Source organism: Thermothelomyces thermophilus, chromosome 2 (assembly GCF_000226095.1).
Source record: "Thermothelomyces thermophilus ATCC 42464 chromosome 2, complete sequence".
Lineage (NCBI taxonomy): Eukaryota > Fungi > Ascomycota > Sordariomycetes > Sordariales > Chaetomiaceae > Thermothelomyces > Thermothelomyces thermophilus.
This window is the reverse complement of record NC_016473.1, coordinates 4,814,173-4,838,707: the sequence shown is the minus strand read 5'-3', so window position 1 is coordinate 4,838,707 and position 24,535 is coordinate 4,814,173. Positions and strand designations below refer to the sequence as shown.

The 24,535-nt window shown below is 58.2% G+C and overlaps 7 protein-coding genes across 7 annotated transcripts; 2 read left to right on the top strand and 5 right to left on the bottom strand.

The window, feature by feature from the left end:
* The first annotated feature begins 1,225 nt into the window (after positions 1-1,225).
* Positions 1,226-4,489, top strand: MYCTH_78277 (glutamine synthetase-like protein). Its single transcript, XM_003662206.1, has 3 exons — positions 1,226-1,602; positions 1,663-2,826; positions 2,931-4,489. Exons 2-3 carry the CDS (start codon positions 1,675-1,677, stop codon positions 4,431-4,433), a joined length of 2,655 nt encoding a protein of 884 aa, XP_003662254.1. The 5' UTR covers positions 1,226-1,602; positions 1,663-1,674; the 3' UTR covers positions 4,434-4,489.
* Positions 4,490-4,593: 104 nt separating this feature from the next.
* MYCTH_2302675 (uncharacterized protein) lies at positions 4,594-6,583 on the bottom strand. Its single transcript, XM_003662205.1, has 3 exons — positions 6,120-6,583; positions 5,383-5,970; positions 4,594-5,212 (listed from the first exon to the last, which is right to left on the bottom strand). The coding sequence occupies exons 1-3, from the start codon at positions 6,202-6,204 to the stop codon at positions 4,743-4,745; spliced, it is 1,143 nt and encodes a 380-aa protein (XP_003662253.1). The 5' UTR covers positions 6,205-6,583; the 3' UTR covers positions 4,594-4,742.
* Positions 6,584-7,201: 618 nt separating this feature from the next.
* MYCTH_2302672 (uncharacterized protein) lies at positions 7,202-9,479 on the bottom strand. Its single transcript, XM_003662204.1, has 2 exons — positions 8,917-9,479; positions 7,202-8,850 (listed from the first exon to the last, which is right to left on the bottom strand). The coding sequence occupies exons 1-2, from the start codon at positions 9,108-9,110 to the stop codon at positions 7,425-7,427; spliced, it is 1,620 nt and encodes a 539-aa protein (XP_003662252.1). The 5' UTR covers positions 9,111-9,479; the 3' UTR covers positions 7,202-7,424.
* Positions 9,480-11,285: 1,806 nt separating this feature from the next.
* On the bottom strand, positions 11,286-14,247 carry MYCTH_2314890 (uncharacterized protein). Its single transcript, XM_003662203.1, has 4 exons — positions 13,850-14,247; positions 13,326-13,777; positions 11,723-13,228; positions 11,286-11,585 (listed from the first exon to the last, which is right to left on the bottom strand). Exons 1-3 carry the CDS (start codon positions 14,111-14,113, stop codon positions 12,871-12,873), a joined length of 1,074 nt encoding a protein of 357 aa, XP_003662251.1. The 5' UTR covers positions 14,114-14,247; the 3' UTR covers positions 11,286-11,585; positions 11,723-12,870.
* Positions 14,248-15,295: 1,048 nt separating this feature from the next.
* On the bottom strand, positions 15,296-17,110 carry MYCTH_2302666 (uncharacterized protein). The gene is made up of 4 exons (XM_003662202.1): positions 16,838-17,110; positions 16,629-16,746; positions 15,816-16,551; positions 15,296-15,754 (listed from the first exon to the last, which is right to left on the bottom strand). The coding sequence occupies exons 1-4, from the start codon at positions 16,935-16,937 to the stop codon at positions 15,410-15,412; spliced, it is 1,299 nt and encodes a 432-aa protein (XP_003662250.1). The 5' UTR covers positions 16,938-17,110; the 3' UTR covers positions 15,296-15,409.
* A 1,033-nt stretch (positions 17,111-18,143) lies between these two features.
* MYCTH_2117572 (uncharacterized protein) lies at positions 18,144-19,969 on the top strand (the record flags this gene model as incomplete). Its single annotated transcript, XM_003662201.1, has 6 exons — positions 18,144-18,672; position 18,772; positions 18,882-19,195; positions 19,379-19,732; positions 19,820-19,848; positions 19,907-19,969. The coding sequence occupies 6 exons, from the start codon at positions 18,144-18,146 to the stop codon at positions 19,967-19,969; spliced, it is 1,290 nt and encodes a 429-aa protein (XP_003662249.1).
* A 502-nt stretch (positions 19,970-20,471) lies between these two features.
* MYCTH_2109468 (uncharacterized protein) lies at positions 20,472-22,530 on the bottom strand (the record flags this gene model as incomplete). Its single annotated transcript, XM_003662200.1, has 2 exons — positions 20,472-21,981; positions 22,055-22,530. 2 exons carry the CDS (start codon positions 22,528-22,530, stop codon positions 20,472-20,474), a joined length of 1,986 nt encoding a protein of 661 aa, XP_003662248.1.
* Between the last annotated feature and the right edge of the window lie 2,005 nt (positions 22,531-24,535).

Here is a 24,535-nt window from a genome sequence, read left to right as displayed (position 1 = left end):
GGGCGCTAAAGGGAAGCATCTAACAGAATATCGTTTCGAGTGGGTCATCCTAACATTTCAGGGCCTAGCTCGCATACTGGGAAATGGGCATTTCACGGAGGATGTGCACGGAAACGCGTCGCAGTTGGTCCATGGTCTGGCTGATCCCTGTCGGGACCTCGGAAGCCCTTCCTTCCACATTCTTCCCGATTCGAATTTCCGGATTCCCCGTTCCCACCCGCTCGCTCTTCTGAAGAACTGCCGCCCCCATTGTCCCTTTTTGTGCATGATAAACGCCGAAAGAGTCGAAAAGGTACCTTATTGTCCACCCAGGAAGTGGCGGATGACGTGATGCCCCTCCATTCCTCTACATAGTACGCTATCGCGGTAGGCGAAGAAGATCTTCCTTGGCTTTCCTGGGCGCTGGAGCTTGTTTCGTGACCCCAGGGCTCAGGTGAAGCCAGGCTCCACAGGGATGGACGAATCGTGACCTGGTCTGGTGCCTCTTGGCGGTAAATAAGCATTGCCAAGGCGGTCGGATAGCCATGCGATCATGCGACGGGACGTAACGAAAACAACGGCGCAGCTGGCCAGCTTTTATATTCACTTACTGCAGTACTCCTTGGTATCACGCAGCATCATCTCCGTACACTAGCTGCAGTCAATTCACAGCCCTGCAGGTATGGGACATATCAGGCCTGCCCATTGAGACTGGGCATAGGAAGCGCCGTATATAAAGTTGAAGTATGTACTTGAACGCTGGTGTCCTCCGTGCGTATGTCCGGCTTGTCATGGCAATCGAGGCCGTGCAGTTCAATGCGCGTGGACCTGCTTCTTATTAGTTAGTGTCGTTGCAGATGCAAGTCATGCAATGCCACCATTTTATGCGTTGGCTTTTGGGGTTTCTCTGTGGCACCGGCTAGCTCCCTACGAAGTACTGCTGTTGTCATGAAATAGACCCATGGATTGACCACCTAGAGAGATGTATCGCCGTGAGGGTGATTCTTCTGAATCAATAAGCAAATTCACAAGTCAGGGAGCCCCAAAAGCGATTGTTGACGAGCTTGAAACGTCCTGGCGGAGTTTTCTGGAGTAGTACACCGTAATGTATGTACGTACATACATACATTACGTAAATTACATGCATTACCACATTATTAGTATACAGCCTATGTGCAAGCGGAGTACAATACAAAAGGAGCGGAGAGAGCGAAGAGTGCTACTCCAAGATATTGCACCTGCTACTGAATCCCCAAGGTACCTGAGGTATGTATGTACATATGTATCCGCGCTAATACCTACCTACCTAGATAGGTACATACTACATGCTACGGTGTATTCCGCACATAACGTACGGATTACATACCATGCGGAACACTACTCCGTAGGTATTCCGACATTGTTGATGAGCTGAAAGTCCGCGTTGGGCCGTCATTCTGGCATCATGGCGTCTTGGCGACTTCGATTGCTTCTTTGGCCAGGCCCGACCCCTCTTGTTGATCTGCGCAGCCCCATTTATTTAAGAGGGAGCATGATGACGTTCTTGCATCGGAGCCCCGCACATACGCAGAAGTGTATGTAGTAGGCAGGTCAGCGCCGACTACATAACACTGCGAAAGTAAGGTATGTATGTACATACTAGGGCCGTCGTCTTCTGGCAGCAGCTGAGCAGCAGCTGAGCAGCAGCGGAGCAGCATGGTGTCGTGGGCTGGCATGCGCGCAACGGCCACGCCGTCCCAGGTCGACGCCGTCGCGCGCGCCATCCGCAGCACGCCCATCATCGATCATCACGCGCACCCGCTGCTCAAGCCCGAAGCTCTCAACAAGCACCCGCTGCTGGCCATCACTACGGAAGCGAACGGCGATGCCATCGACTCGACCACCACCACGCTACCCCATCTCCGCGCCGTCCGCCAGCTGGCCTCCGTCCTGCGCTGCGGCTACACCTGGGAGGCCGTCGTGGCCGCCATCGAGGAGAAACGACTCGAGTGCCCCGAGGACTGGACCGCCGACTGCCTGTTCGGCATCGAGACCATCCTGATCGACGACGGCCTGGACGGCGAGGACGACGCGAACGCCTACCCGTGGCACGACGACTACACGCGGAGCAGGTGCAAGCGCATCGTGCGCATCGAGAAGATCGCCGCCGACATCATCCGCCGGATCGGCAGCGAGAGATCCGACCAGGGAACCCAAGATGCGTCACTAGAGGGCGCCTTTGACGGATGGGTCCGAGAGTTTGACACGTACATCCGGACCGCTCTCGATGACCCCGAGGTCGTTGGCTTCAAGTCGGTCGTCTGCTACCGCACCGGACTCGACGTCGCGACCGAGCCCATCTCGCTTCTCGAGTCACGGGCTGCTGGCGACTTCAAGAGCCTCGTCGCCGACGTCCACGCCCGCCAAAGCTTTGTAAAGCTGCGGACCAAAAGCCTGAACGACTTGGTGGTGCACCGCACCGCCCAGCTGATCCGGGACAGTCCCTCCAGGAGGAAGAAGCCGATCCAGTTTCATACCGGTCTGGGAGACAGCGACCTCGCCCTGGCGAAGGCCTCACCGTCACATCTCCAGGAGTTCATCCGGCAGTACCCGACCGTCCCCATCGTGCTCCTTCACGCCGGTTACCCATTCACCCGCGAGACCGGCTACTTGGCGTCGGTATACGACAACGTCTACGCTGATATCGGCGAGGTGTTTCCGTCTGTAAGCCAGGACGGCCAGGAGCGGATCCTGCGCGAGATCCTGGAGCTGTGCCCGTGGTCCAAGATCCTCTGGAGCACGGACGGGCACTGGTTCCCCGAGACGTACCTGCTCGCCATCTTACAGATGCGGGAGGTGTTCGAAACGGTAAGGTACTCTGTGTTTTTCTTTTCTTTCTTTTCTTTTCTTTTTTTTTGGTCTCGCTTACTCCGAAAGAGATCCCATCGTTGACGGCCCATATATATTAATAGGTCCTGTGCGACTACGTCCGCAGAGGCCACATGGGCTGGAGAGCCGCTATCGATCTCGTCAGGGACGTCCTCTTCAAGAACGCCAACAAGCTGTACCATCTCGAACTTGACTTCTCCGAGCTGGAGGAAGATGGGACAGCCCTCTCGCAGACCGCCTACCAGAGCGATGCCGACACCTTCCGAGCCTTCCTGAAGAACCAGCCCGCGCCCGACTTTGTCAGGATCTGCTGGAACGATTTCACCGGGACGCAGCGGATGCGCATGATCCCGTTCAGAAAGTTCGCCTCGCTCCTCAACGAGGGCAAGCCGACCGACATCGGCATCACGACGGCCGCCTTCTCCCTGACCGGGAACGATCGCTTGGTGCCGGGCACGTACCCCACCGGCGAGTACCGGCTGCATCCCGACTTTTCGTCCCTCAGAAAGGGGCCCGTCGAAGGGCACATCAGCATGAACGGCGAGTTCCGCGATCAGTCGGGCGCGACGGGTCCCCTCTGCCCCCGCTCGGTTCTCCAGCGGGCCGTCGCGTTCGGGGCGGAGAACGACCTCTCCTTCCTCATCGGCTTCGAGATCGAGTTCCTCCTGGTCGAGCGCGTCCGGCTCGAGCCACGAGACGCGACGACGGCCCGCTATTCGGCCATCCCCACCGACGGCCACGCCTGGTCGGTCAGCCGCTACTTCGCCGACCCCAAGATCGCCGCCCTCCTCCGCGACATGGTCGCCACCCTCGACGAGATGGGCATCCACGCCGAGCAGCTCCACGCCGAGAGCGCCACCGGCCAGTTCGAGCTCGTCCTGCCGCCCTGCCCGCCCGTCGAGGCCGCCGACACGCTCCTCCACGCGCGGGACGTCATGTCGGCCCTCGCCACCGCCGCCGGGTACAAGCTGACGCTCCACCCGAAGCCCTTCGCGCACGAGCCCGGCACCGCCTCGCACATGCACATGTCGCTGTCCTCGGCCGGCGGCGACCGCCCCGAGGTCTACCAGCCGCTGTACGCCGGCATCCTCCGGCACCTGCGCGGCATCGCCGCCTTCACGTACGCCAACCCGGCCAGCTACGAGCGCGCGACCGACGGTGCCTGGTCGGGCGGGCGGTGGGTGACGTGGGGCACGCAGAACCGCGAGACGGCCCTGCGCAAGATAGCGGCTTCCCACTGGGAACTCAAGTGGATGGACGGCCTGGCCAACCCGTACCTGGCCGTCGCGGCCGTCCTGTTCGCCGGCGTCAGGGGGGTCGCCGACCGCGAGCCGCTCGTGTGGGGCGACTGCGAGATCGACCCGTCCAAGCTGACGGCCGACGACCGGAAGGAGCTGGGCGTGACCCAGATGGTGCCCGCCAATCTCGGGGAGGCGCTCCGGGCGCTCAAGGAGGACCGAGAGCTCGTCGAGTTCATGGGAGCGGAGCTCGTCGACAGGTATGTGGCTGTCAAGTCGCTCGAGCTGGAGATTTTGGGCAAGATGGGCGATGAGGAGCGGAGGCAGTGGTTGATGGGCCGGTATTAAGCGGCATCAGGACGGGGAACACACTTTTAAAGAGTCAAGAGAGAGGGTTGTGTGTGTGTGTGTGTGTGTGTGTGTGTGTGTGTGTGTGTGTGTGCGCGCGCGCGCGAGTGTGTGTTTGTGTGGGTATATGTCGTGAACATTGTGCCGATATTAGCCCCAATGCAGTTCGCCCCCTCCCCCTGTACAAAACTAGAGCTCAAAAAAAGACAATGGATGATCAAACGCCCCTCCCTCTACCCTTCACCCTCCCGAAAAAAAGGCACTCATATATATCTGGTCTATATCTAAGGAAAAAAAAAAACAACCCGCCTACTCTTCAAGATGAGCCGTCTTTCCCAATACGCCGTCGCTATGCCCTCTCCGACGCCGGCCCAGGACCTCCCTCGCCCAGTCGGTCAAGCGGTACCCCCAATGGCCCGTCACCAGCACGCCGCTGACCACGTTGATGACCTTGATGAGGAAGACGAAGAAGCTGTCCCGCGTCTCGACAATGTTGAGCAGGATGGGCTCGATGTCGTACTTGACAAAGATGCCGGGCACCGTGTTCTCGGGGACGGCTTTGCTCTGCTCCGTGACGGCGTACTGGTTGGTCAGGACGGAGCGGGAGCCGCGCTCCTCCGGGTGGCCGACGCTGTAGGTGGTGGGCACCACGGACAGGAAGTACTGGAACTTGTAAAAGTGGGCCGGCGCCGTGTTGACGGTGCGGTCGAGCGGGTTGACGAGCGAGGGCAGGAAGGGCCCGAAGGAGAGCTCCGAGATGATGTGGGAGAAATTGAAGGCTGTTAACAGTGTATGCGCCGCACTCAGCTTACAGATCCTTTTGAGAAGCAAGTATAGAAAAAGGGGGTGTGATGGGGGCGGGGGGAAGAGGGATAGGAAAGAACCTCTCTATATAGAGAGAGAAGGAGGAGGAGGAAAGGAGGAGGAGGAGAAAGGGAGGGGGACGTACCATTGTGATCCAAGTGCTCGCCAAACTCCATGTATCCGTGCCCCCGGGCCGTGATGTGGAAGTCGCCCTGGACCTTGTTGAGCTCCAGGCTCCCGTAGATGCGGCAGCTATCGGCCTCGGCCCCCCAGAGGCGCGGGGTGCGGCTCCATTTGGCCCTCTTCCGGCCGAGGGCGACGATGTCGTGGACATGCTCCTCGCCGAAGCCCTCGTCGTGGTCGGCGCCCGTGTAGCCCTCGCCGGTGATGACGCGGCCCTGGGCGTCGCGGCCGAGGCGGTGGACGCCCTTGCCGTCGACCCAGTGCGCCCACAGGGTCGGGTCGCGGCGGAGGGCGCTGGCGGCCAGGATGCGGTCGCCGGCGGCGTCCTGGACGTTGACGTGCAGGTCGGCGCAGCGCATGCGCACCACCACGTCGAGGTTGATGGGCAGGACGTGCGACACGCCCTTCTCGACGGCGAAGGTGTGCTCCTCGGTGCCGCGCCACCAGCGCGCCAGCTCCGACCAAAACAGGATCAGCGAGATGAACGCCATGGCCACGGTCCACTTGCCGCCCGCCGACGTGTGCTGGACGTACTGCGGTTTTGCCTTTGCTGTTTGTCGGAGACGAGGATCGAGGGGTCAGCGTCGGCCCGGACGAAATGACAGAAGGAGGAAAAGGGACGCGGGCGGGTTGGTGCAAGAAATGTAGAGAGAGGGGACGGGGGAGGAGGAGTGGGAGTGGGAGTGAGCCCGTACGTACGGAATGCGTCAAAGGCCTTGACGATGCTGCCTTTTGGGCCGAAGGCGTCCTCGTCGAGGTGGTGCTTCTCGTCGTAGCCGTTCATGGTTGCAACGTTTCGTGTGACCTGAACGGTCACTTGCTGCGCTTCCTAGCTTTCTGGTTCTTCTTCGTGGGGGGTTGTTGTTCTCTTGTCGGGCGTATTGGTTCTGCTCAGTTGTGCTTGGTCAAATGCCTGGAGGAGGCTTTGGGGGCCGGAAGCCCTCGGCGGGCAGGCGGGCGGGTTCGCGTCTCTCTATCTCTCGATCGATCGTCAAGGGCTGGCTTCGAAAACCAATTCACGCGTGCATCGTTGCTTTCAAAGGTGCGCGCAGCAGGCGCAAGCAATCGAATTGATCGATGTTCGTCAGCACCAACCCTGGCGCATCATTGGTGCTGACGCATCACAACGCTTGAGGACAGCTTGACCACAAAAAGAATCCCGGTTTGCGGCGCGGCTGCTGTTACAGAACCCCTGCTCGGGTACAGCCCACCAGGCCCCCTTCCGGCCCGGATTCGGAAACGGCTAGTTATCCCTACCTCCTTGTTGTGTATGTATGTACATACATAAGTTACATAGTAGTCGTTCTGGTATTGTACATACAAGTTAGGTATGCACTGTGCCTTTTGTGTCCTGTACTGCACTACAACCTGGAATATTCCTCATGGGAGACACTTTATCATTTTCATTTGCAGCTGCTCTTTTTGGAACGTTTATATTATCCACCCCTCTCCATCCCTTTCTTCACTTTCTTTTCAATTCCAAGTCTCATTGCTCTTCGCCAAGAGTTTCCGGTTCGGTGACAGGGACCCCCATTGGACGAGAGCTAGTGTAGTGTAGTGTAAGGTGGGCTGAGCGGGATAGCAACAAGGGTTGTGTGCATCAGTTCTTGGCACCAGCTTCCTTGAAGGTCGACTTCATAGCGTCTTGCGCTGTCCATGTCACGGTGCTGGTATATAAGTTACTTAATACAAAGTTCATGGTGATTCAAGCGACAAGAATCATCGTAGTCACCAGGTACCTTCGGCATCTAAGATCCGTCTCCAATAATCGTCCGCCCAGCTCCAAAGTTGAATCTGGAGGGCAGAAATAGCCTTGAACATTCTTATTTCTACCTTCCTTGGGATACCAAGTAATATTATCTACCTCCGCAAGAAGTGAACTGTGTCGGCCCTTCCTTGACGTCGCCACTTGCGAAGTTGGCGTGCATCCTACCGGCGGGCCGTTTTCTCAAATACAGAGAACCGTGTTAGCATTTGCCCAGTCATGCGCTAATCGCGCTTCTTCTATGCGCCCTCGACCGGATCCCCAAGCTGAATCCTGATCCTTTTTCTCGCACCCCTGCAGTCCACCATCTCCTGGTTCTCTGTCGCGGCAGACGTTTCTTTCTCGCCGGTATTTGCCGGAGAAACAGAGGACGATGAGGAGTTCTTTCGCTTGGTAGCTGACGTCTCCCGATGCTGCGAGCTCGACCGTGTCTCACTCTTAGAGTCGTCCGGCACTGACGACGGTTGGGACAGGTTGCTGACCAGAGACGCCGCGGGACTGTCGTTGTCCGGAGCGGGCTCGATCCCCGGGCTCGTGTCCAGATTCATGCCCTTTGCATGGGCGATTGTCTCTCCCGTTTGGGTGGCTGCATCCCTCTTCTGGCCGGTCGCATCCTCAGACTGGTTCCCTGCGTCGCCCATTCCCTCATCTTCTGCCGAGCCGCCGTTTCCTTCCCTCTGAAAAGTGAAGTGCATCAAGGCGCCCAGGCACGGCGGACCCTTGCACACTGAGATGACGAGCCTGTTCGTGTCAAACATGACGAACCCTATCGTCATGTTATCCCGGTTGTCCTCCCTGTGCTGGCAGATGCTCTCTGGGCTGCCATCATGGTCCGAGAATGTGTCGACGATCTGTTGCATCGACAAGCGGGCGCTGCCGTGGTTATCGATGAGGTCGGTGAGACGGGCGAGTCTGAACTGGCTGCTCCCTCCTCTGGATGCATCCCATGTCTCCCGGCGACCCAGGAACGCCTCAAACGACTGGAAGTGGTTTGTGTGTATCTTGGCGTTACTGCCGGGCTTGCCGCGGTAAATATAGCCTAGCTCCACGCTGAGCTCGATGGAAAGGGCATGCCCCCGGTTGCTCGCGATGAGCAAGTGTCTCGAGGCATAGCGGTCGATGGCGTCGAAGACGACATCCTGCAACTCGCACGGGTCGATTTTGTCGCCGGCCCTCTCGAGGATCAGACGATCAAGGCAAGCCACGGGAAAGGCAGGGGTGCGACTGGGCATGCAGTCATCAGATGAGATCAAGCGGTTGCCTACCACCGCCACGCCGTGGGCGTTGATGCCACAGCCGCTGATCATGCCGGCTTCCGTCACCATGAAGATATTAGGAAGCTCCTCGACGGCAGTGAACTGGATCTCGAGGCATACTATAAGGCTTTGGTCGTGCTTGTACTTGCTCGAGGTCCATGAGTGAGCCAGCAACGGGACGTAGTCGGCTGTCGCCAGTTGGGAAAAGAAGGCGCTGGTGCTTTCACCCATGCCATCGGCCAGAAGACGCCTGCCGACGGTGAGGTCGTCCCGCGCATTCAGAAGCATTAGATGCTCCAGGTAAACGCCGCTACCCTGCGCCATACCTTCCAATTCCTCCAGTCCGCTCGGCCAGTACTTCCTCATGCCCGGAATGTAGAACCTCTGGATCAGGTACAGACAGACATCCCTGGTCACGCCAATGAGCATATCAGACTTGAGCGATCCTTTTCCTTCAGAGGGGTACCTGACTCACCAGGGCGGGAAAAAAGGGTGGCCGAGCTGCCGGGCGACGTTGGCCTTGATCTTGTCGCGTAGCAAGAGTCCGTACATCAGACCGCGCTGTCTCGGGTTTCCGCTCAGCACGAGGCATGGAAAGCTGTCAATGTTGCCGCCATGGTTGACTTCGCCAATGCGAATAGGCTCGTCGGGAGTGCCGCAGCCGCTCATCTTGAAGATACTCGAGTATGTTATTCTGTCGGTCGTAAGGGCGCAGTCACGCAGTTGGCCGAGGCAGCCTGGTCACGTCCTCGTCGACAATAGTCGAGGGCACCCGAGTTGAGGAGATAACGGCGCCATTGACACGCGGGTCTCTCATCGCCCCTCGTTGCTCGGCGGCGAATCGTTTGGTTAGGGTGTCAACTCAGCTCCGCGATCCGAAGTGAGGTCCAGTGATGGCGGGAAGGAGATACCAATGCGCAACGAGAGGGGGACCACCTGCTAACGATGTCTAGGCAGGCACAATGAGGAACGTACTAGTGAGGTAAGAGAGAAGGTTTGACACGAGTCCCAGCGTGCATTATCACTCTCATTGTCCGACCAGCAGGAATTGGTAACCATGGAACGTATCTTGCACATAGATTCCGAAAACCTATGTTACCTAGCTAGATGTAATCTGCACTGCAGTGTCTGCAAGCTAATGCGGTAGGTAATCTAGGTACCTTCCCATCTACATAAATGTGCCAAACACCAACCCGGGAGGGACCCTATCGAGCCTACGTCAGGGGGAAGCACCTCCTTCTGCAGCGTAGGCCGCATTCCTATACTAAAATAGTTTATAACAAGTTGCAAAAGGCTGTTATCATATTTGTTTGCAAACAGGCAGTCTATATGTTGTCCCTTTCACGCAGGCACCTAGTCATTGCTTGCGTCGATTTTGCAAAAAAACGATTGGGTTTGGAGTACGGATTATTCCCTATGTGTTGACTGAAACATGCTCAACGTGGCTATGTCAAAGACACGCCTCCGATGCGGAGTACTGCGTCTTGGTTGAAACTGGAGACAGGCTTCACACACCCTCACAACAAGAACTCCTTTGGAGATCAACACTTTTTTCTCCCCTCGGAGTTGTTGGACATTCCAATTCCTTCCCGAGCACGTGCATGATTCACAGCCTGAGACCACATAGAACGTGGGGCCCCGCATACGGTACTGAGCATATGCTTTCACATCCATCGTTCCGGTTTGCAGCTGATTGCCCGAGGAAGTCTGCGGTCTCGGCACGAGGAGATGGTCGCTGATGCGGCCCTCGGGAAAGCTGCCTCAGAGCCCACTCTTTACCGTACGGATGTGGATCACGGAGGCCGAGGAAGATTGCGCTCCGGGATCAACCCTAACCCTGTGAAAGAACATGTCGCTCTTTGCCTAGAGCTTTAACAGAAAGTCTTCTCTCATCTCTGGATAGATAACTTATCCTAGATGCCTTAGTCATTAAGATTGCAGCTATAGTTGATGTTGGAGTATAATTGTTTTACGAAGATGGGACACTAAAGACCCGGTTATCCGACGCATGGGAACGCTTCCCCAGAAACTACTAGTACCTTCGTAGTTAACCCCAGAAACTCGGGCTCCAGCTCCATTGGAGTGGCGTCAGGTGACTCAACCCCAAAGCCTGGATCTCCTCCGGATCCCCTTGCCGGGGCCCGAGATTTGTTGACGACGCCTGGAACCAGCGCTAAACCTAATAGGGCCGGAACTGCTGATGTTAAGGTTGACCGCCTCCATGCAGACGGTAGCTGGGGTGGCCCAAGCTCCCTCAACAAAGTGGATTTTGAGCCAGTCCAGGCCAGTCAGCGGCGCGCAATTGACCGGGGCCAGGCCATTGACAGCTCGATCCGTTGGGATTGTCGAGATTGAAACGACAAGGGGGACACGGGCAACGAACGAGCGAAACCGGCCGTCACGCTTGTGAGACGGAACTCGTGTGGGAAGAGGCTTCGAGTCACCGACTCGAATATGAGATGTGTCGAGTTCATTGTTAGCATTGCATCTGGTGGGGGGAATTGAGATGATGGGCATTTGTCATGGTCAAGAAACGGATCGACCCGAGCGTCGGCTCAGTGCAGCATGAAACTACCCGAAATATACCGAAAACCTCCTCTGCAGCAAGAAACGTCAGGCGGTCTTGTCCAAACCGTGTTGTGCAACCACATTCAGACTGTCGATTCCAAATTGAAGCGGTCCACCCGTTCCCTGCGGTACCAGGGAGTGAGTAAGGGGTGGATCGAGGGACTGCCAGGCACGCTAATCCGGGTGGAAGCCAATACGATCACTTATACCTGCTCTCCCCCCTCCCCCAACTGAGTCAGCTATTTTACAGCTCTCTGTTCCCCTCCGTCTGCCAACAGAAAGAAAGCCATCGCATTCGTCGTCCGACCCGTGCCTACTTGTGCACCCGAGTATCCTGAAGACCTGTATCGCAATCCATCAAAGCAAATCCATCCCGCCATCACCTATTGGAGATTGATCCCTTCCGGTTCATATATCGCCATGTCATCACGACTTACGACTCCCATCTCCAAACTCACACGCTCCTTCAGCACAACGCCCGCCGCCGCCAGGCCGAGCCATCTCCTCAACAATGCTCCCAAGGTAGCCTCTGGCGCGGGCAGGAAAACAAAACCTGCTGTTGACGAGCCGTCCGAGGTACGCATCAACGCCCGATGCACCGCCCCCCCATTGTGTGTGTATTGTCACGAAGACAAAGACACACATACCTGCCTCCCTATTGGTACGCCGCAACAATGACACGAGACTGACATGGCATGCTCGTTCTTCGCCAGCGTCGACATTCGACCGCCACATCCACAACCACCCCCCACCGGCCCATCCTCCCGCAGCACCCGCCCCGGACGATCCCCTTCATGCAGACGTTCCACCACTCGGCCCCGAAGCCGGCGGCGCCCTCGTTCGGCACGATGGACCGCGCCGTCCTGCCCGACCTCTTCGCGCTCCACGAGGCCGCCGACGCCGCCCACGATCCGTACGCCCACATCCGCGTGCCCCTGCTGCCGGACAACACGAACCCCCCGCCCCGCCAGCCCGAGGCGGCCGACGGGCCGCTGCCGCCCCCGGAGATCCTCGTCGTGGCCGCCAACCCGGAGCAGGTCCTCCCCTCGGCCCTGACCGAGGTCGAGGGCATGGGCGTGGACGGCGTCGAGCTCGGCTTCGCGCACCTCCTCGGGAGGGAGGAGAGCGAAAAGGAGAGCTACGAGATGGGCGCCGGCATGATTCGCGACCTGTGGAAGGGCATGGTGGAGGACGTCTTTGGGAGTAGTAGCAGCAGTAGTAGTCAGGGGAAGGGCGGCGGCCCCGTGCCGGCTCTCTGATCGGCCTCATATGGTGTGTGGTCTTGGAACCAACCAGGGCGGGGATGGATTGTTTTGTTCCCGATGATATAATGAAGGTGTGTAACTGCTGGCAGTGGTTGGGCTGGGTGGAAAATGATTGCGCCTCCATCGGACGAGGTTTGATCTGTAAGACGTCACAACATCATATCCGGTTGTAATTGCTTCCCTCCAGAAAAACGGCCCGCTGCTCAACCGAGCGGGCTTGTTGTTTTCTTTAGCTTATCTGATGAAGCTCACTTTGGATTGGGCTTGAAGCGCAGATTGATTTGGCTACCTACCTAATAAAACTAAGTGACGGATCTCCTTCCCACCCCACCAACCACTGTGATAATAACCGACTATATGTGCCTGTCCGGGTCACCCCCAAATGGACCAGGAACCACCTGGCTGTTCGCAAACAAGACTAGAACTACAATCGGGACATTCTTTTGGTATCTTCCTGGGAACCCCAACACGAGCGACGAGTTTACGGCTCGGCCTACCTCCCTAGTCCGAGCACTTGGACCGTCCCAGCCCATGACTGTTCGCCGCCGCCGTTTCCCTTCCTTGAGCCGCGCCCGTCAGCTGCTCACCATCACACCTCACCTCTTCTTGACGCTCGGCCGGGGCTTGCACTCATCCGGCAGCACGGGGTGCAGCATCACCTTGGTCGGGTAGTTGCTGGTGTTGCCCTGATATCCTTTGGACCAGTCGTAGCTGATGGCGTAGGCAAAGATGTTGCCCGTCTTGTTAAACGTCGTCGCCGTGATGCTGCCGCCGACCGACGGGTACCCCTTGAGGCGGTGCTTTGCGTCCTTGTCCCAGAAGTGGAAGGTGCCGTCGCTACCGGCCGTGCTGAAGGTGCCGTGCTGGGGGTGGAACGAGATGTCGTTTACCGCGTACACGTTGGTCACGTTGCCCTGGGGCTGGTCGCGGTGGCATTTGAAGGAGAAGTTGAGGCTGGAGTAGGGAGAAGGGGTAGAGAGGGTTAGCGTATTGGTGACGGAGCGGGGAGGGGATGAAAGATCAGATGGGGTTTCCTTGGTTTTTTACGTACTTGGAGTCCTTGTCTTCGACGTACTGGATGGCGCACCGGCCCTCGATGCTCCCGATGGCGAAGCCCTGCGAGTCGGTGAAGCAGCTGACGACCCGCGTCTGCCACTTGAGCGGGCTCTGGAGCGTCTTGTAGAACTTGGCCGGCTCCTTCAGGTTGATCACGTCGATATAGCGGTCCGCCGTCCCGATTACCAGGAGATTGTCTCGGACGTCCATCGTGTAGACCCGCTCCTGGCAGGTAACGGTCCCGGCGGGCTGCGCGCTCCGGAAGTCCCAGTACTTGATCGTCTTGTCCCACGAGCCCGTCACGGCCATTGGCGTGCCGTTGGCCTCAAAGTACCGCACGCAACGCACGGGCTGGTCGTGCTGCGCCACCTGCACCGACTGGCCGGTAGCGAGGTCCAGCACCTTGGCCTGCTTGTCGGCGCCGGCCGAGATGACCTTTTGGCCGTCCTTTTGAAGCTCTGTCAGAACGCCAACTGCGCTCTCGGAAAAAGGAGGGAAGAAAGGCAAGGTCAAACGCACCTTGAAGAAGTCGACCGCAAAGACGGGGCCATCGTGCTCCATCTGCGCCTTCCCTTGGCCCTGGCCATTGCTCATGATCTCGTAGACGCGCACTTTCTTATCCCAGCTCGAGACTGCCAAGAAATCCTTCGGGTCGGTCGGGTTGGGGTTGAAAGCGAGGTCGGTGATGCTGTCCTCGGGCGGGCTCCCGAGCTCGACGTCCTGCTTGAGGTCGCCGAGCGTGTTGCTCGTCGTCGACGACTGCGTGCCGAAAAGGCCCGCCATGGTCGCGGTTGCGAGGCTGGTTGTCGACTTCTCGCTTCTATTGGTCAAAGTCCAAGTGTTTCGTTTCCTGGAATCGTGATCAAAGGCGTACGCGGGTTCGCTGGACAGCTGTCACTGTCGTGGGATTGGTTGTGACTTCCTTTGGGCGCTTTACGAGGCAACGAGCTTTCGATTTCCAGCCATCAGACGCTAAGTCCACACCCTGCCGTGGGGCAGAAAAGCTTGGACCGCGCCCCACTCTCGAAAAATCGACCGCTGCACCCATAAAAAAACTCCGTTGAGCTCGGGACTCGTGCTTCTGTCTTTTTTTCCTTCTCTTCAAGCCCCCCTCGTCCGAAAAATCGCTATTCGAAGCTCACACACGGAGAGAGCACTCGCTCTTTCACTTTTGCCACGAGCTTTGGGAAAAGTCCCCGGACATCCAGCTTCCTTACCGGAAACTGGTCGCGGAAACGCGCCGCCATAGAAGCACAGCGGCTGATCTCGGCCGCCAGTTCCTTGTCTGTCCGGCACCGCCCGGCCCATCACTCCAAAGTCGGCCGACTTCTCCGTCGCGGGTTTGCAGTAGTCCGATTCCCGGGTCGGAGACCTCATGGACGAAGATATGAGTCCGCGCTCCGGCCGCCTGTGGGCGTGATTTGCCGTGTACGTCGGCGGGGTAACTGGCCGATGGTGGGCTGCCGCTGGTCCGGTCGGGACTGGGAGCGTTACGGCTGGCTCGAGAGATTTCGTCAAGATTGCACAGACATGCGATTGCTCGTCGTCTGGAAACAGCGGCGAGTAACTCGACGGGGCTCATTCTTGGTGCGAGGGGGGCTTCACAGCAACATATTATTGATCCTTTGGGCCTTGGAGGCCTTGCGGTTGGAGTACAGCTGGACAACCGGAAACTCTAGGCCTCGCGGAAGGTCTTTTTGTCCACGCTGCTGACCGCGGGTCGAAGGTTCGATGGGTCGGGCAGTTCAGGTGATGATAAACCATTTATAGAGTCAAGCTCTGAGGTGGAGCCGGCGTAAATCGTCGCGCGACCCCGTTGAGGACTCCAAAATGCGTTATGGTATCTGATGGTCTGTCCACTCCTTTTCTCGTCTATTAAATAGTATCCTCTATAATCATCAAGCGTCTATGAACAAAGCCGTTCCCCATAGCAGTTTCCAAAAAAAAAAAAAAAAAAAAAAAAAAAAAAAAAAAGGCATGTTGAAGCCAAAACTCGCCTCTCTCCTATCCCGTCCACTCCCATGCCGTGGTTGAAGTACTCTTGGTTAGTTCCAAATCTTGCCCCTGACAGTATTTGTCCTACTGCGCCGCCTCCTTACGCCGCTGTTCTTCCTCGAGCAACTCGCGCTTCTTGTGTGCCGCTTCCAGATCGGCCTTGATCCCCTTTGCCTTTTGTCGTGCTTCGTAGAGGTCCCTACTCCTCAGGATTCTCTGCACGATAGTTCCGGCGTTGACGTCCTCGAACTCGTGGTGGCCAATCTCCCGGTAGATGCCCATTTCCTTAGGGTCGGTGTAGACATCTTCGGTGAAGGGCATGAACGATGTCGGGCCGTGGTAGACAGCATCCGGGGTCCCCCACGGGAGCGAGGTGAGGTAGCTCTTGGTAGGGGTGAAAGGGGCGCCAAAGATGACGGCGTTGATATACTAAGATGTCTGGTCAGTTGACATGCAATCTCGGACAGCACGAGGCAAGCTAGCAACGTACCCGACACTGCAGCACGCAAAGGCCGCGCTCATAAATGTTCATGATCGGGTAGTTCACTCCTTTCCACTTGTTGATGACTTCGTCGTCGTGGACACCAGCCACGACAAACACGGGGCCGTAGTCGGCGCCCTTCCCCTTCCTCTCGTTCACGGCCTCCTCCGAATACCACCCCTCCTTTCTCGCCAGCTCCTCCTCCGCCTCGGTCACCAGCCGCAGAAACTGGATGTGGCCGCTGGAGAACAGGTCGAACCCGCCATCCACGTACACGACCCTCTGGCCGGGCTTCGGGCCAACCCCCTTGAACAGCTCCTTGAAGCCGCTCTGTTCTTGCCAGAACCACACGTCCGCGCCGGGGTTCCTGGCCGTCTCGTCCGTGGCGTACAGGCGGATCCTCTCCGCCATGGCCTGCCCGTTGGCCTTCCTCTCGGCATCGGTGCCGGGCCCTTCCTCGCCGGCCAGCATCTTTTCGAGCGAGCGGATAAAGTGGCCGCGCGTGCACAGCAGCATGCGGCCGACGAGGTCGGTCGTCGAGATGGCCGGGGTGCGCTTGACGACCTTGAAGCGGTTGGCTGCCTTGACGAAGCGGTAGCAGTCCTCGCCGCTGCTGTCGGACGTGATGTCGTCGCCGTGGACCACGTACTTGCACCCAAAGTGACTGACCCAATCGAGCTGCGTGACGTAGGGGGCGTTGGGGATCGACTTGGTCACCCAGCGGCAGGCATCGGTGGCGAGGAGGCTACGTAGAGCGCGCGGCGGTTTGGGTCAGCTTTCCTGGGGAGATGGAAGAGGGGGTCGCGGCAGAAGCGTGGTTACCGTTCTTTGAGGTTCATGACCGTGGGGCCCTTGTTCTCGAGGATGGCTTCGTCCGAATGGACGCCGACGTAGAGCTCGTCGCCGAGCTGGCGGGCTTGGACGACGGCGCCGGCATGTCCTAAAAGACTTAGCCCCTTGCACAGGAAGGGTCGAGCTGTGAGGGTTTCCCGGTGGTGGGTTGGGCCCCCGGGGGGGGGGGGGGGGCGCACCATGATGGAAAAAGTCGAAACAACCGTCTACCCACAGGCGTCCCTCGAGCAGCTCCGGCGCAGGGTCGCCAGGGGGGAGAGTATTGTCGGAGGCAGCCATGTTGTAAGTAACCGGATCAGGACAAATAACCGCTGTTCGTTTGGCAGCCCGAGTATGTGTCCTCGAGCGTAGTGGAAGCGATCAATATTCTTTTTTTCCTCCCTTGTATTCTCTCAACGCAATTTATTTTTGATCCACAAGGAGGTTGCGAGACAGAGAAAAACGGGGTTTCTGTTGAGGAGTGGTAGAACAGAGCTCATTTCCAATCAGGTAATTTGAATGTGATGATTTGGAGGACTCGAATGTGCAAGCTTGGTGTACAGTACCTCGGCGTCGCTGCCCCTCCCCCACGCAGTGAAAGCCCCGCAGTGACTGGTTGACGGCAAAAGTAAGCCCTTGAAGCTTGGATGCGTGCTGTGGCCAGAGCACCTTGGGCCAGCAGGCAGGTAATAAGATTTTTCGACAGAATTTCTGTATTTATAATCTCTCTATGCACATCGGGTTATCTTCGAATCGTCGGTAATGATTACTGACCAGATCTATTTAGGTACTCCGTAGAGATTTACTTGATGACGGAAGGTACATACCTAATGTACGGATTACTTTTGGCATTTCCGAGCCCGCTGAGCCCTGTTCAAATGCAACAGGACCACCCGGGCAAAAGACCCATCGTGTGTGGCTCCTCCATTTGTTCCAACGCACAGCATGGGATATCACCAACGGCTCTGCAGCGAGGTAACCGAAGATCTGCAGCATTATACCTTCCGGCTGGGCAGCCGGATGGTTAGTCTTCTGGCGGCTGAATGTGATGCAACACAACCAACCCTCTTGAACTTCACGCTGAAGGTGGAGGTTGGACGGAATGGGTTCACAGACCCTGTCGAGGAAACAAATCGCGCGTGGAAGATCCCTGGAGGCTGTCGCCGCTCTGTCTTCACATTCGCGCGGAGAGCTTATTATATCGGCGAATAGCGCACTCTGTTAAGTCCAACCGTGATCCTCCTGCATTGGTCTCGGATCCGTGTTTAATCTTTGCTGTTTTTCTTCAACAACCTGATTTCGATGCTGGATTTGGGCTGCGCTGGGCCCTTCTGTAGCGTCCTAAACCCTTAAGCACCCAGAGAGCGGACCCCCTCGCGCTCCGTCAGCCAAACCAGCGGTACGGAGTACCTCCTGCCGAATTCGGGGCGCTAAGTCCGCCGCAGCAAATGATAGCGCTGCATTCTGCTCGCTGAACAGGGCCGCCTAACTCTATCGACGCACGAGATGCAACGCTCGGCAGGCACTCCGGCGCAGCCCGCCGCCCCTTTCTTCTCGTCCATCTTTGGCTTCGGCGGCGGCACCAACAGCAGCACGAGCAGCAGCAACAACATCTCCCAAAACACCCCGCCATCTCCCACTAGCAAAACCCAGCTACCGACGAGCTCGGGTGAGGACGTCCCCAGCGAAAACCCTCGGCAGCATAAAACCCTGGTCAAGGAAAGAAAGCCCTCGATAGGCCGCAAGTCGTCCTTTGTCTTCTTGTCATCGTCGCCCGGCAAGAAGACCAGGCGCCGCGCCGATTCGGCCGCCTCTTCCAACCTCGCATCCCCAGTCGATGGCGGCGGAGCTGCTGTCCCGATTCCCCCGCGCCGCCCTTCAGCGATCAAACTAGCTCCCGAAGAACCGGTACCCCCGCTGCCCGACATATCACCCAAAACGACAGACGGTTTCTCCAAGATGCTCAGTCGCGGCGCCCCGACGCCAACAACCGGATATCCCGTCGGCACGGCTGGCTCGGGAGCCATGCACAATAGTGCGAGCGTAGCACAACAGAGCGAGCTGGGGCTCGTACACCAACACATCCAAGAGACGGCCAACAAGAGAATATCGACTCTCGACTACCTGCGCAAAGCGTGAGCTCACCGTCGCGCCCCCCCCCCCTTCCTCCTTGTCGTTCCGTTTCCATAACCAGTGTTCCCGTGCTCCCTGGGCTCACTTCTGCTTACCGACACCCTCGAGCAGGCACGAAGGCCGGATCTACTGGTTCAACACGCTCCTCTTCGACAAGCCCGACCTCCAGCGCATGCCCTACTTCGACCCGCGCAAGCTCGGCCGGCGCGCGACCAACTACCTCCTGCTGGGCATCTCCCTGCCGGCCGTGATCGACCTCAACTCGAGCACGCCGGTCGAGTTCCTCCGCTCGCTCAACACCCTCCTCGCCGAGTTCGACACCTTCCAGCAGATCCACACCGAGAACGGCATCGCCGCGAGCTCGCTCACCCGCACCCGCATCCCGCAGATGTTCCGCCGCGCCGCCGCCCCCGTCTCCAAAGGCCGCCGCAGCAGCTCCGCGGCCGCCGGTCGCGACGGCGACGGCGGCATCGGCTACCCGCTGGAGCAGGTCGACAGCAGCAACACCGCCAGCGCCTCCGGCGGCGCCGCCACCCCGATCCCGGGCGCCGTCCCCTCCGCCTCCGCCGTCTCCGCCGCCATCCCCAACGCCTCTTCGGGGCCCGGAGCGGGGCCTACCCCGGCCGACGCCCCGCCCGCGGGGGTCATATCTTTTGGCGCGTCCGAGGTCGACCTGCTCCCGGGGGAGGAGTACACGCACCTGCTGACGCCCACGCTGCCCTTCGACCCGGACTTCTTCGAGACCTTTGCCACGCTGTGCGACGTGCTGATCGACACGTACGCGCGGCTGCTGAGCCTGCTGCCGACCCCGCGCGAGTGCGGCGGCGCCGTGCCCGAGCTCTTCGCCAAGGCCGACACCAAGATCAAGAAGCTCTTCATCCAGGGCGCCATCCGCGAGTTCGAGGAGGCCGGCAGGGCCGGTATCAAGGGCGAGGTCGCTAGCGTCGGAAAGGTGGTGCTAAGTGGGTTGATGTGAGGTTGAGGTGCAACCAAAGATGAGTGGCCAGGGGGGTGGTTAAATAATGGTGCTGATAATGGGAGGGAAACAGGAAGGGAAAAGGAGAGGAGGATGGTGGTTGTGCGTGTCGTTTTGAAGGGAAAGAAAAAATGCTGGATTTTTTTTTTTTTTTTGAAAGACCCCCCCGAAGGAAAGGCTGCTGGCGTTTGGACGGCTGGTCGGCGCATGGAAGATATCCTAAGCATTGCATAACGGAATGGAGATGTGTCGGCATTCGAATAGTTCTAGACTACGAGACGTATACTATAGTGTAATCGTGCTGATGGTTCTGATGATGAGAAACGGTAAATCCTGTCGTTTATTTCCTCCCCCCCCCCCCCCCCCCTCGTTCTTAATACAGCTTTCATGAAACAAAATGCCTTATGAGCAGGAAGATGAACGCAAAAGCCGTAACAGTCGTGCCGCGCAATTAGACTTCAAAAGCTGAAGGAAAGCGAAAGAGAGGCGGAAGACGACGAAAGGGTAGGCCGTGACAATCATGTCATGCAATAATATAAAGCAAGAAGATGAGAAAAATCAAAGACAGAAAGAGATATGCCGCCGATAATTAGGATACGGGATAAGTAAACGAAGGTGAGGGAAACGCCACCTCCATCGCCATGACCCACCCATAAACAAAATCGAGAAACGACTGATAGAGAGAGAAGAGAAGATAAAGATGGGGAAGCAGAATATCAGACCGATTAAACCGCGATTCCCTGCTTATGACTCTCAAAATACCGCCTGCCTCTGCGCCCGGACAAATGCAAATGGTTGTGGCTCGTGCTAGTGCTGGGGCTGCCGCTGCCGCCGCCGCCGTTGCTGCTGTTGCTGTGACCCGTTGAGGACTTTGAGCTGTGTTGCTTCTGTGTCCTGTCTTTGTCCCTGTCTCTATCCCTATCCCCTCCCGGCCTGAGGCTCATGTAAGACCGGGAAGAGGAGGAGGATAATGTTCTGGGTTTATCTCTCGCCCTTTCTCGCTCCTTCTCCTTCTCCTTCTCCTTCTCCTTGGTCGAGGTACGGATGAGCTCCTCCTCCGAGCTCTCACTGGAGTTGCTGGTACTGGTGCGGGTGCTGGCGCTGCTCGAGCGGCCGGGTACAGAGCCCGGTCTTTCTGGCTGTTCTCTGGAGGGAGAGCTGGAGGTGGAACGAGCTGTCTTGGAGCTCTCGGCACTAGCTTTACGAGAAAGTGTCTCCGCTGCCTTGGGAGCAGGAGTAGAAGGCGTCGCTCCGTGTGCGCGCTCATCTGCCGCTTGTTTTTCTGCAAGGCGCTCAGAGAAGGATTTAGTTTCTGCGCGTACGCAGCTCGCTGCCGTCGTTGCGGGAGTTAGAGCGGTCACAGCCGTCGCGGTGGCCGGATTTTCAGTCACAGGTTCTTGCGGCGGCGCTGGGTTGATTACCGAGGTCGGCCGGGTTGATTCCGACGTGTTTTGCGTCGAGGATTGGGCGTCGGGTTTGGTCGCCACCGATCCATCCCCGGCGTATCTCTCCTTTTCTGTGCTCATCATCGACTTGATGGGTTCCGTCTCGTCCTCAACGTTACATTTCGCCCCAGCGCCCTCGTCCGTGTCGTCATCCTCCGACTCGACCACCACTTCCTCCAGCTTATCCGGCGGCTGACCACCGCGATCCAGCGACGGCAAGTGATCGACTTCCTCGACCTTTCCGCCGCCCATCACACCGTCCGCCTTCCCGGCGATCGTTACCGGACTGGCAGGCTCGTTCCGATACCTCTCTGCCTCCTCCTGGGCCCTGCGCTCGGCCTCGGCGCGCCACTGCGCCTCTTCCTCCTCGGTGCGTTGCCAGTACCGGCACATGGCGGCCTGATTCTGCTGGTGGCGACGTAGCTTGGTCGGACTCTGCAGCATCGTCTTCGGCGCGGTCTGCTGCGTGCCCGGGTCGAGAGGGGAGATGTAGGTCAGCGTGCTCTTGCTCTTGCGCTTAACGGGCAGGAAACGCCGGCCGGGGCCGACCTCGACGCGGTGAATGGTGGCTTTGGCGAAGCGCACTGTCGCGCCAGGGGACATGGGCCGTTGGATGGGGGACGTTGGCGGCGACGGAGAGCCCGGAGGCGAGGAGGATGACAGGGCCGGGCTGCTAATGGGTTCCCCGGTCTCGGGGGAGACAAATTGGCGGGGTCGTCGATGACCGTCAGCGTCGGGGCTGGAGACACGGAGGATGGACTTGGGCATGACAACGGGCGAGCCAGGGTTCCTAGGACGATATTGTTGTCAGTACACGCGTGGTGCATCAACAAGGGCCGCGGCGGAAGTTGACTTCGTCTCACCTTGGCTTGGCTCCCGCACTCTGCGGCCGGGGCGGGGGCGAAGTCTTGCCGTCGTGGGTGTCGGAGGTGGCCTTGTCGACCTTTTCACATGAGTTGCCCTTGCTCGCCTTGGAGGTCTCAGGCGAGGCCGTCGGATCCGAGGTCATGGATGTCTTTGCATGTCTCGTCTTAGTACTAGGCCCACGTTGGTTTGTCGCCGAGAGCGGAAACGACAGTCTTCGAAATCTTGTGGAACCTCTACGTGCCTTCGGGTTTGAGTCGCTGCTGGCGCTGTGACTGTGTCTCCGCGGCCTGGAGCCGTTGCCGGGGGTTGCTTGGGCTGAAGTGGAGGACGGGGACGAAGTTGGAGCCTTGGAAGTGGCGCCCTTGCCTTGCAAAGCGGCCCACGCGGAGAAGATAGACGAGAGTGAGTCCCTTTTCTGAGGCTGGCGGAGGCTGTCGGGCTTGTGCTTAGAGTCCTTGGTGTCTTTGGACATGGCGTTGGCTGGCCTGAGGAGGGAGAAGAGAAGGGAAAAGCGGCTCTACAAATGACGAACCCATCAAGAGGAGTTTCAAGTATACGCTACGGGGAATTGCTTTAAGCAGATGACACAATGGCTCCCACAAGAGAGACGAGGAGGCATCATGGACAGACCCTCAGGAGTGTGTGTGTATGACTGTCTCTGTGTGTGGTGTGTGCAGCTGAGTTCGGGCATGGAGGTTGGGCCAAAACCGCACCACATCGCCATGAGTGGGGGGGTCCAATCACGACGGCAGCCCCCCTTCATGCAGGTCGCTTCTCCTGTTGTGCCATCTGGCATCACTCGATGCGGAGGGAGGGCTATTTATCCATAAGGAGCGAAATCCACATAGAGCATGACATCCTGTATGGCTCTTTGAGTGCGAAGCTCCGGAAAATGAACGGCGAGCTTCACATATGTCCACTTACACGCCGCTGAGGCTTCGACAGACACATTGTTTGTCGAAAGTGATCGAAGAAGATCCTGAAACAAGGATGATGAGAGTCTAGCCAGAGGGGTTGTACTGTATATCTTCTGGCCACAGCTTCGTTCCCCGGCAGGGGCTGGGGGGGGGGGTGGGGGGGGCGGGAGAGGGGTGAGCGTCGTCTACCATGACGCTAACGGCGCCCTAGATCCTTACGGTGAGTTGGCGCGGTGCCGGCAACCCGAGCTTGACGCGTGTCAATTTCTCGCGAGGATGCCGAGCGCGTAGGCCGGTGGCGCTGGCGAATGTTGCCGGGTATCCGACGTATGTTGACCTCGTTGCCGTTTCCGGTGGACAACCGGGTTCCACGTGGAGCCTTGTCCGGCGTCGGCACCGGTGAACGGGGAGTCGGTGCCCGGTCAGCAGCTGGTTGCGCACACCCCTCCCACGGCAGGGAAACGGCAGCGGGGCATCTTGAAACCTTGGTGTACTGCCGTAAGCTTGGAAGCAACATCAAACTAGCGCAACGCTCTGGTGAAAATAGGGGAGTTGAAATCAAGTGCGTCATCGATGTCCAGGTGACTGTGCCGACTTAGCAAGCAGCTCCCTTGGCTGCGCTGCCGCTAACCCGCATCCCGCAGTAACGCCGGCTCCGTATCGCGATCGGGTCGGGCGGGGGGAAGAAGAAACGGCCAGCTCAAGGCTCTCTAGTCCGGCGCGAGACGAGATTGCGGGGGGAAGAACCTCCAATCCCGCTCTTCAGTCTCGGCCTGGTCCATGATTGGCCAGCGCTATCTCTCGCTATCGCGCCTATCAGCGGCTATTTTCGGGCGAATGAAGTCGAAATTCTGAGCAACCCAAGCCAGACTTCCTCAGCAAACCAAAGAGTACGGCGGCGCGGCGCTTTTCACCGCGTTGTGTCGGGATTTGGCGGGTCTCCTACGCCATGATAAAACGTTCAGAACGATCTGTTAAACAGTCTTGTCACGCGCCAATGTTGCGCCTTAACTCTTCGGCAAGGGCAGTCCTGCGAGTTCGGCCGCCTCCAACGCTCCACCAGTTCGCGACTGGAGATAAGCTCCTCGGTCCCACTGCCAATGAGTCAAAACTGAAGGAGGCCAACAAAACTCTGGAAACACCGAACGGCTCCTTCCCCCCCAGGGCCTCCGTGGCTTGAGAACTCCGGTATTCGGCGTTGACGGTATGCAGGCCGCCTCGCTGACAAGCATGCACACCTCCTGTCTTGAGCATGTATGTACTGTATGTAGTGCACATAGTAATTACTGCATGTGGTAGCCGCAATGCCGGGGCCGGGCCTTGCAGCCACTGTTGAGGCGTTGTGACTTCAAGATTCCGCCCAAAAGCGGAAACCTCCGGCACACGGAGCCGAAATCTCGGTACTATCTATACCTATGTGAGATTTGTACTGTACAAGCACACTACAGCAAAGTCTACCTACCAGACCTACCACGACAGACATGGCTTGTGGGGAACACGTTGCGAGAGGCACTGCTCCATATGCATTGTGCATGCAATCCGTCCATACACCCTCCAATG

Bases quoted from the DNA above. Each gene is read 5' to 3' on its own strand.
- MYCTH_2302666 (XM_003662202.1), bottom strand. From the start codon at position 16,937: ATGGCTGCCTCCGACAATACTCTCCCCCCTGGCGACCCTGCGCCGGAG. The intron at 16,552-16,628 runs GTAACCACGCTT...CGCTCTACGTAG, and splicing joins GTCATGAACCTCAAAGAACG to CCTCCTCGCCACCGATGCCT. The intron at 15,755-15,815 runs GTACGTTGCTAG...CAGACATCTTAG, and splicing joins TTTGCGTGCTGCAGTGTCGG to TATATCAACGCCGTCATCTT.
- MYCTH_2302675 (XM_003662205.1), bottom strand. From the start codon at position 6,204: ATGAACGGCTACGACGAGAAGCACCACCTCGACGAGGACGCCTTCGGC. The intron at 5,971-6,119 runs GTACGTACGGGC...TCCGACAAACAG, and splicing joins CAAGGCCTTTGACGCATTCC to CAAAGGCAAAACCGCAGTAC. The intron at 5,213-5,382 runs GTACGTCCCCCT...CACTGTTAACAG, and splicing joins CGAGCACTTGGATCACAATG to CCTTCAATTTCTCCCACATC.
- MYCTH_2302672 (XM_003662204.1), bottom strand. From the start codon at position 9,110: ATGAGCGGCTGCGGCACTCCCGACGAGCCTATTCGCATTGGCGAAGTC. The intron at 8,851-8,916 runs GTGAGTCAGGTA...TGGCGTGACCAG, and splicing joins CACCCTTTTTTCCCGCCCTG to GGATGTCTGTCTGTACCTGA.
- MYCTH_78277 (XM_003662206.1), top strand. From the start codon at position 1,675: ATGGTGTCGTGGGCTGGCATGCGCGCAACGGCCACGCCGTCCCAGGTC. The intron at 2,827-2,930 runs GTAAGGTACTCT...ATATATTAATAG, and splicing joins TGCGGGAGGTGTTCGAAACG to GTCCTGTGCGACTACGTCCG.
- MYCTH_2314890 (XM_003662203.1), bottom strand. From the start codon at position 14,113: ATGGCGGGCCTTTTCGGCACGCAGTCGTCGACGACGAGCAACACGCTC. The intron at 13,778-13,849 runs GTGCGTTTGACC...GAGCTTCAAAAG, and splicing joins TTGCGGTCGACTTCTTCAAG to GACGGCCAAAAGGTCATCTC. The intron at 13,229-13,325 runs GTACGTAAAAAA...TCCCTACTCCAG, and splicing joins GTCGAAGACAAGGACTCCAA to CCTCAACTTCTCCTTCAAAT.